The sequence below is a fragment of the Mastigoproctus giganteus genome, chromosome 7 (genome assembly GCF_048544385.1).
Source record: "Mastigoproctus giganteus isolate SK-2022 chromosome 7, ASM4854438v1, whole genome shotgun sequence".
Classification (NCBI taxonomy): Eukaryota; Metazoa; Arthropoda; class Arachnida; order Uropygi; family Thelyphonidae; genus Mastigoproctus; species Mastigoproctus giganteus.
The window spans coordinates 196,518,815-196,528,590 of NC_143581.1; the positions used below are offsets into that span (position 1 = coordinate 196,518,815).

The following is a 9,776-nucleotide window of genomic DNA, read 5'->3' on the forward strand; positions in this document are numbered from 1 at the left end:
CAGGTTAGTATTGGTCTGTAAACCCCACTAAATTAAATTTATTTTAATCAGTGCTTTTAAACCTAACCCCAGTGGTTCACATCTGGTGAGTATGGGCTTGGCACACCCAGGGTTCTCAGCTGGATATCATCATTCTTCTCTTTCTTGTGATTTCCTTCTACTTCTCTCTCTCTCTCACACACAAGGTAACTCAGAAATTTTTTTTTTGGCTGGTGCAGCATAAGCCTCAGGCTTCCTTGCACCATATGGCTAATAATAATAATAATAATAATAATAATAATAATAATAATAATAATAACATTATTCTCTAATTTTTTTATTGTGAATTGAATAAATCTGATTTTCCAATCAGATGACGTTTTGGAAGTTAGAGGGAGATTTGTAGAACTGATCATAAACATTCGCGTGGTTTAGGGTAAGCTATAGTGTAAATCTTAGCACGTTTGCTGTTGCTTTTCTGTTTGTTGAATTTGTTAATTTTTAACTTAAGTTATTTTAATATTAGTTGTTATGAATTGCGTTACATGCAGATATGCCTTTTACAAGAGCTGGCAAAGTTCGGACTCTGACATATATTCCAGAACGTGCTGAGCGTAATTCCTTCCATCGTAAATCAGTGTAAGTAGTAGTTGTAATGTGCGCGGTATGGGGTGTCACATGTTACTGACAACTTCAGATATGCATTGGCGGCGGTTTGAAGTTTGTGGAAACTTCGATCTTGGGCTTGTAATATAAATAGAGTTGCCAACTCCTCCGGGTTTAGTATTACTTTCACAATGGCTAAATAAAAAAATATATATATATATATACAAGTGCTAAATAAAAAAAAATATATATATATATACAATGGCTAAACGATGCAAGGAAGTGAACTTTTTCTGTATTGCGCCCCCCCCCCTCCCACTGCTGTTGTAAAATCAGTAAACGAATTCCCGATTTTAAAACAGCAGCGGTTGGTGTGTGTGGGGGGGGGCGGATTCACTCTAACACTAAATAAAAAGCAACCGGCAGAATCGGCTAGACTATCTGAAGAGGTACAAGATTGTAAAGACTAACCTAATTCTCTATCACTCATATCTTCCCCATTACCAAAAAGTGGCTATTAAATTTCATTTTGAATTCTTCTACCAGAGAAAATTTGAATTTTTGACACCTTTTGGTTATGAGTTTGTTGTTATATCCCCTTGTAGAATGGTAATTTCCATTTAATTTGAGGCGATTGCGATATTATGATTTTTTAGACTATAACTTACAAATAGTTATCACAGAAGCCATATAGTATTTTTTGCCTAAAAAATAACATTTAGCAAAAACTGATTTTTATTTACAATGTAATTTTGAAAAAATGTGTAAAGTGTGCATTTTTAAAAATTACTAATTGCTTTCATCTCGCCTCCCAACAAATCCTCTTTGGATCAGAGATTTTGAAAAAGTGGAAACCAATATAAAGGGTATGGTGCAAACCTGGATGCACTGTGCTGGGTTTGCACCACACCCATTACATGAGTTGCCACCTTATTTATTGCTAAAACAAACTGAATTTTTGTTAGTAAGACAGTAGCTGGGTGTTTAGAACTAGCACAGTCCCTGAAACAAATGGCTTCACTTGAGTGACCTGCATATCCCCTGGACTCCCAGACATTGTGAAGGGCCTGACAGTAGTTACAAGTTACCTGTTTTGACTGTGTAAGTATCAAAATATTGCATACTTTTTCTGAAGTTCCCTTCCATATATGATGGGAGATGGGCTGTAGCAGCCGAATGGGACTGTTAATAATGTGTATATATATTTTTAAAATATATAAAAAGACAAAGAAATACTGATAATCAGAGAAATCCAACAACCATAATGAATATTATTTTAGTGATAAGATCAATGGAAGGAAGAGTGGAGGAATAGAAAGGTAATAAAGAGTGAATATAATTAGTTAGAGATAGTAAGAAGAGAAAAAAAATTAAAGAGAAATAGAAAAGCAATAAGGGTGGAGTAAAATTAGTTTGTGGATCAAAGTAATACACGAAAAAAAATTATATAATACAAAATGATATAATACGAAGGAAAAAGATATTTACAAAGTGTAACTTCTTGCATCATTGCAAACTGATACCGCTGCTAGTCTGAAATCACCTTCCCATGGGACATTCTTCTAATTAATATGTCAATGATCTTTGTATGCTCAACTGTCCAAATTTCCAAAAAACTTTTGGCCATCTATATCATCAAGAACTCACCTTGGAAAAGACTATAACTCTTGCAACCAAATTGCCAATTACTTTGACCTGAGTATTCACATCAATAATGGGCACACCTCTATTAATCTATAATAAACGTGATACCTTGAACTTTGAGGTGGTTAACTTTTTTCATTGATTATCTAATATCTCTAGAAATGTTTGCCCTAATATCATCCTCTCCCAATATATCAGGATTGAAACTATTTGCAATGATTACATTATTGCCATTTCTAACATTAGAAAATTCTACTTTAAACTCATTGGCAACTCTTTTCCCTTATCTTATTTGATATCACTTTCATAAAACCCTTAATATTATTAATTATAAAAAAAAAAATTCCAGAATATATAGAACTACAATGGATTTCCTACTAAATTTTTTCCAGAACATATCGATCTACAGCAGATTCTCTTCTGAATTTCAATAACATTTTGTCCAACTAACACTCAGTTTTTTCATGGATTTTCAATTAATTTAATTTCTCATTATCTAGGTTTGTAAATTTTGTATATAGCATATAATGTATAGCACAGTGGTTCTCGACCTTTTTTTAATAACGGCAGCCCTAAGTAATTTATTTTATTTTGTGGCACTCCTACTCAGTTTTCTGCCTGTTAGATCTGATTTTCCCTCTGGATATATCTATCTATACATTAAAAAAGTTTTCCTCCTAGTGATATTTATTCGAGCCAATGGGAGAAGAGGGCAAAGCAATTAGGTCACTACAAATGCAATTAATTATTGACAACTACCTCCATAACATTCACCAATTCACTGTCTAACATTTGATGTTCCATTTTAACGTTTTTTGTATATTAATAAATATTGTATATTTGTAAATATTGTACAGCAGACTCTCGATTTACTGGGATCGGATTAACCAGGACATTTCAAGACTCCAAATTGAAAAAAAAAAAAAATCAACCAGAAATCATAAAATTCAAGTAATAACTAGAATAGGTATAAAAAGATGCTTTGCGAGTCGTAAATAAGCGACAAGAATCAGCGTTATAAGTCATCTTTGGGAGTTTAGTGTGCCTATTATCTTGCAACTGTCGCTGTCTTCGTGTCTGCCGCTCAAAAAAAAAAAAAAAAAAAGAGAGAGACCAAATGTTTAGTTTGTTTTAGTGCCTCACGTTGATTGTTGTGTTCCGTCGCACCGCAAAAGGACAAGTTTTGTTTCGTTATTTATGTCAGGAATGTCGAAATTTTTTTTTAATATTAACATTTTTTTTTTTTTTTTTTTTGTTTAGAAATCGCAAAAATGAGGGGCAAATGCAAGAGTTGTGTTTTCAATTGAACAAAAACTTGAAATTATTGAAAAGTTTGAAAACAGTGCATCCGTTAAATCTCTAAAGAACCATTATAATGTTGGTGACCAAATCATACACGACACTGTAAAAAATAAAAGGAAAGCTATTAGATTTAAAATCTACAAAAAATAAATGTGTGTCCAATACGCACTACTTGCGTATTGGACACACGCGAGTAATGCGTGGTAAGTTTTTTTCATTTTTTGCCTGTCTGCATACTTTTTTATGTAGGTTGCTGAACATTTTTTGATACAGAAGTCCCTGACTTATGTAGCTTCAGACTTACGTTATGTTATTTATACATATATTTTTTTATATGACTGAAGGTTTCAGTGAAGGAGAGACACATTTCACCATAATAACCTAAAAAACCACAGAATTCTAGCTATTGGTATTATAGCAAATGCAATAAGATCGAGTTTACTACCTGTTTATAATGAATTTTACTAACAGAAAACCCAGTAACCCGGAAAGTGCAAATTGTTTTTATTGTTTCATTGTAACGACCTCCAGAAATATGCTTTAGTAAAATGCGAGCTCGCCTGAGTTTTCGCCTTAACCTGTGAAGTTCTTTTCAGAAAATTTAATTTTGGCTGTTATCTTGGTGCCGACTAAGTACTAGCAAATCTGTCAAGAAAAGGAAGGCGATAGAGTTGGATCAGAAAATTAAAATAATAAGGATGTATGAAAATGGCCAAACATTAACAAGTATCGTGGGAAATTCAGATTTTTCAGTGTCAACGGTGAACATAATAATAAGGGAGAAAGACAATACAAGAAGCAGTCGACACCAATGCTTGGAAATACAAATCAGTTTTCACAGTACAATAGCATGCGCTTTTTCTTCCTTATATGTTTTCTTTTCTTATGTGCCACTCTGGCTACTTCACTGCTGTCCCCAGATAAAGTTTTAAATTGAACTAATTAAAAATATATAACTATTTTTCTTCATTCTTCTAAGGATATTATGTGGTTTTTGTAATCTTGGCATATCAGGGATATAGTAACAATATTTTATTAGTCATTCCCGAGTACGTAAAACTCGGCTTACTTAGGAAGTCCTGGAACATATCTCTTATGTATGTCGGGAACTTTCTATATTTTTGGATTCCCGGAAAATCGAGAGTCTACTGTAGTTTAGTATTTTGGAAATATTTTAAATATTTGTATAGTTTGTAAATAGTTCAGTTAAATATTTTAATCCTGCTCTTTCGGATGCAACAGTATTCCTTATGTATTATGGAACCCGAAGCAAAAGACCTTTTCCTAAGTGACCTAAATAAATGCAGGTAAATAATTACATAATCATATTGGCTGAAGTCCAGTATAGTACAGTATACTAAACTTCATGTTAAAGTCCAGTATACTGGACTTTTAACATTGACAAATGCAAAGTACTACATATGGGAAATAGCAACCCCAGAGCAACGTATCAACTCTGTGGACTACACTGACAGTGGTAGAGAATGAAAAGGACTTGGGGGTAATTGTGCAGGCAGATATGAAGTTCTCTGAGCAGTACAGATGGGCTGCAAGAGTAGATAATCTTGTCAATGATATACAGGAATTTTTCTAGCAGGGATAAGGAGGCGATTATTCCCTTGTATAAGGCAATGGTCAGGCCACACCTTGAGTACTGTATACAGGTCTGGGGGCCTCATTTCAAGAAGGATATAGAGCTGCTGGAACGAGTACAGAGAAGGGCAACAAGATTAGTGAATGGAACAAAGGGTTGCTCTTACAAAGAAAGGCTTAAGTTTTGCAAATTACAGTGTCTGGAGACTAGGCACCGGCGAGGTGATCTGATAGAGATAAAGCCTTGAATGGTTTTAGCATGCTCAATGCTGATGGGATTCTTCCTCTTGCTCAGAATAATCACCTGAGAGGGCATAAATTCAAATTGAGGAAAGACAGATGTAGGATAGATATGCGGAAATTTGCCTTTAGGCTCAGCTGGACAGGTATTTCGAATGAACGGAGGAGTGAAATGGGAGTGTTTTTTTTTTTTTTTTTTTTTTTGGCCGATGCTGTATAAGCTGGATTTCTTGCATCATATGCCTCTACTAATGCTAATGCTAATTAATAGTTCAAATAGATCATTAGTATGCTTTCAGAAAATTCAGCTGTTTGAGAGCTTTATTTTTTCTCTCAGAAGGAATGCATCTGAGAGTAGGCTATAAGGGCAAGCTGAAAATGTAATGCCTCAGTTCATAAGCTCTGAAGGCGCCTCTGTAGCCAGGTGGGAAGGAGCAGCAGTGCGTAGCACACGTTTCTTGATTAGACCGGGGTTCAAGCCCATCACCACCAAATATGGAGAATGCGGAAAGGTCAGGGAATGACCACCGCATATCCCGGAGCAATATGGCCTTAGTTGCTAATGCTCCTAAAAACTAAACAACAACAACATAAGCTCTGACTGGTTCAAATGCTCTGATAATTGTGAAAGTGATCATCTCTAGCATGTTTTATGATCTCAGAGATATCAGCCAGTTACAAACACTAGTCAGGATGGGATTGTATGCTTGACATATATTTATCTGCCCTATTGAGTCATGTCTGTCATATCAGTCATTAAACATATTTTTGAATGCTCAAGTCAGTTTCTACAGGAGTATGATCCAAGTCAAATTTGGAAATGTGGTAAAGGTTCCATCTGGAGTTCTTGTGAGGCAGTGGACACTGGTAGGGCCTTCATGAGGCACAGAGGATTCTTAATCTCCCCTACAGCGGGAACATTGCCATTTATATTTTTTGGTTTCCTTATTTGTATAAAGTATTTCATGTCGAAGGATAAGCAGTCTCCTCGGTATGATGCGTGACAGGACTTATAAGTGTAATATGTATTTCTGTTTCACTGTTACATATCTCACAAAACTTTATCTGTTTTATCTTATTTGTAAATAGTATTCGGCTGCTCTGTTTTAAGCTCTTTCAAGAATTTTATCATTTCTAATTTCTTCTTTCAGTATAAGAAAGCAGCTTCTGTTTTGTAGCCATGACTTTTCACTGATTTACTTACATCCCTACTACATATCTTGCAACTTTATACAGTAATTAATTTCCAACATGTTTAACTTAACAGAAAATATTCTTCAAAAAACCTTAAATTCTTTTTACTTTCTTTTTGATTGACCAACATTCTCATATTGGGGAGCACATTAAATTCACCAGTGAAGGAGAAATTTCTCCCCCCCCCCCAGTGATATTAATGCGTTCCAAAACTGACCAACAGCATTAACTTTCAAAAATGCATTATGCATCAAAAATGCAAAATGCATCAAAAAACCTTTGTGATTTTAGTATTGGAGAATATCAGACTGTAAGACACAGGGCAATTTTAAGCCATTCAGTTTTCAGAAAATATGTCTTATAGTCCAAAAAAATACAATGTAATATATGGATTACTTCAATATTCCAATTCCTAGATGTATTTTCCCTTTTGTGCAAATATTTTTATATAATCTTTATGTACGCAGTGTCTATGCATTAATGTTAAATTAGTTTCAATGTTTTTTTGAAATTATTGTATACACGCTGAAACTGTATATTTTAAAGTGTAATTCTCTTTTTATTTCCTTATTTATGCAATAATATGGTCAACAGATATAGCCACGTGCCCATCATTGTTTGTTTGTTTGGGGGTTTTACGGCACAAGGGCAACATGGCCATAATGTGCCGAGTGCCCAGGAGTGAGAATGCAATAGCACATGCCACTTTAACAAGAATGTTTTATTTTTGGCCTGACATAGCCCAGTGGTCAGGAGCGAGAATGCAGTAGAACATGCTCTTTGAGTGGATTATGGTTTGACCCCGTGGCTGCTAAATACAGTTAATGATCGTATTCATGATTTTTTGTAAACTCCTCTGACCTAATGGCCATGCTGGAGTGTAAACAAGGACACTTTTAAAGGAAAATTACTCTATTTTTCCTGTATAGTAGAATGTGCCTTTTTAACACAATTAGCATGTAATGTGCACATTACATGTTAATTTGTATTAAACAATTAATTTTTTTGTTTTCTTCATTGTATTTTATTTAATTTATTAACTTAGAATATATATTTTAAATAGTCAAATTATTGTTTTTTGTATATTGTAACCTTTGTATTTATAGCATTAATTATTTTTTTAATCAAAATGCTGGAAAAGGTATTTTTTGCTATTGCTAATGTGTTTTATTTCTCCTGTGGAGAACATAATCCTGTGTCATTCATTTTATTTCTTTTTGGTTTAACTTTTTCTTGTCTAAATTATTAAAAGTGAGAGAAAAAAATCTCTTGTTTTGTTATTTAGTATTAAGGGTGACAAATGATGCAAGAAAGCAGCAAGCTTATATAGCATCAGGCAAAAAAAAAAATTTCTGTCATGGTAGTAACTTATTTGTATTGCTTCAACTTTCTATCATATTGCATGGGTAATGCAAAATGTTGAATTAAAAGTTTTATGACAGATTTAATTAATATTACTTTGTTTTTACAAGCTTTATTCAAAATTTTGTTTGTTCTAAAAGTATGACCTATGTATACAACTTTCATTTTTTTAACTTTTATTTTAGATCAACAAGGAAGTCAACTATAAGACCGTTTACCATAAAATTACCATTATTAGTAAGTAAATGTTCTGTATTTTAAAATGTACAATATAATAATCACATGTTGTAATTCACTAAGACATTAAACTTCACATTATGTTCCAATAAATGCCCATTTTAAGAGATTTGTATAACATTTGTAAGCATGTTCTGTGTAAATTTTCGATCAGTAATGAAAGTTTTTTCTTTTTTTTCTTTCTTTTTTTTTGTCCTTTGGTTGCTAGCCTCTAGCTCCACAAAACATTGAATGTGTTTTGAATCTTGGTGAATGACTTACAGCAAAATATGCATTCAGCAGGGTTCAATCAAATAATAATTGAAAGATAAATTGAAAAGTAAAAATGTATACTAACGTATTTCTTTCCCTGTTTGACAAATCCAGTGACCTTGTCACCATTGATGACTAAGACATCCAGTGACTAGTATTTTACAGGTCAGTCTACCAGCAGTTGTAAGGTTGATCTGAAAGTTGCTGTGGTCTGTACCTTGTCAAAGATTGGCATGATTTTTTACAAAGGTACACAGTACAATGGACCTTAGCTCCAACATTTTGCTGAACTGTTTGCATCATTTATCTGTTTGTATTTGGTCAGAATAAAAATAAATATTCAAATATTATTCATTTATGGTAACATTATACAGTTTATCTTATGGCACTTTGTTCATAAGCTGGATTCCGAAGGCAGAAGTGACCAGGTAATCTATGTATATATATTTTTTAAACTTGTGTTGCTTTGATAAGTTGGTAATAATTAAACTAATAGATAAAAGTTAGTCATATAAAGAAATTTAAAAACTTTCAATTTTCATAGAGTTTAATTATGTTGTTCAGTACCACAGTATGCTTTTTTTTTTTTTTTTTTAAGTGTACTGTTTTTCCCCTCACCTGGCAATCAACTTTTTTAGATGATGGCCAGAACTTGAACACATTAACATATTTGTTTGAGACCTTGTTCTAGATATATAATTTTTGATTTTGATTGTAGTTCTGCTTAGAGATAGGACCACATACAATACAACTAGCCATGACTAAAAATTAGCTTATTCTGATAAGCTAATTGCAACTATTTCTGTTATCATGGCAAAAGCTAGACATAGGAACCTGTTTTCTGTTGAGAACAAAAGGTAAATCATTACAATTGTTTGTATATAGTATTATACAGGAAATAGCGATGATGTTATTCTGTTTCTTACCATTTAAGATTGAACAGTAAACAATTGATTTGTTGACTTTCTGAACAATTCAAACTGGTTCCATTGCAGAGGCCATTGTTAATGCAGTTATTTCATATCAGCATCGTGGATAGGTCCTCTCTTCGGTTTCATTCTTTGTAGTGATAAGCAAAATAATTAGTATAATTAGTTGATAGCACGATATCATTCTGTCATTGTCTCTCTCTCATCTCTGATTAGTTGTCAGCAACCAATAAACTTCCTAGGCTATTTTTAGCTATCATTGTTGAAATTTTGCCCTTGCCTCAGCATTAGTTACTCATGTATTAAGAAAATTATAACACAAAGAGATTATTAAGCAAATTTTAATGTTGAGCAGTGGTTTTCATCCTGTATTCTGCAGGTCCTTAGGTTTCCACAAATATTCTGCAAATATTTTTATTGTTGATTTTTCATTTAATA

At 33.2% G+C, this 9,776-nt stretch overlaps 1 protein-coding gene across 1 annotated transcript in view; it reads left to right on the forward strand.

Annotated features, from left to right (window-relative positions):
* The first annotated feature begins 507 nt into the window (after nt 1-507).
* Nucleotides 508-9,776, forward strand: part of LOC150083525 (uncharacterized) — a 63,350-nt gene continuing 54,081 nt past the window's right edge. Inside the window, exons 1-2 of the mRNA XM_090377334.1 lie at nt 508-618; nt 8,106-8,157. Coding sequence (XP_090233460.1) covers nt 533-618; nt 8,106-8,157 — 138 coding nt within the window. The 5' untranslated portion in view covers nt 508-532. The remainder of the gene's footprint in view (nt 619-8,105; nt 8,158-9,776) is intronic.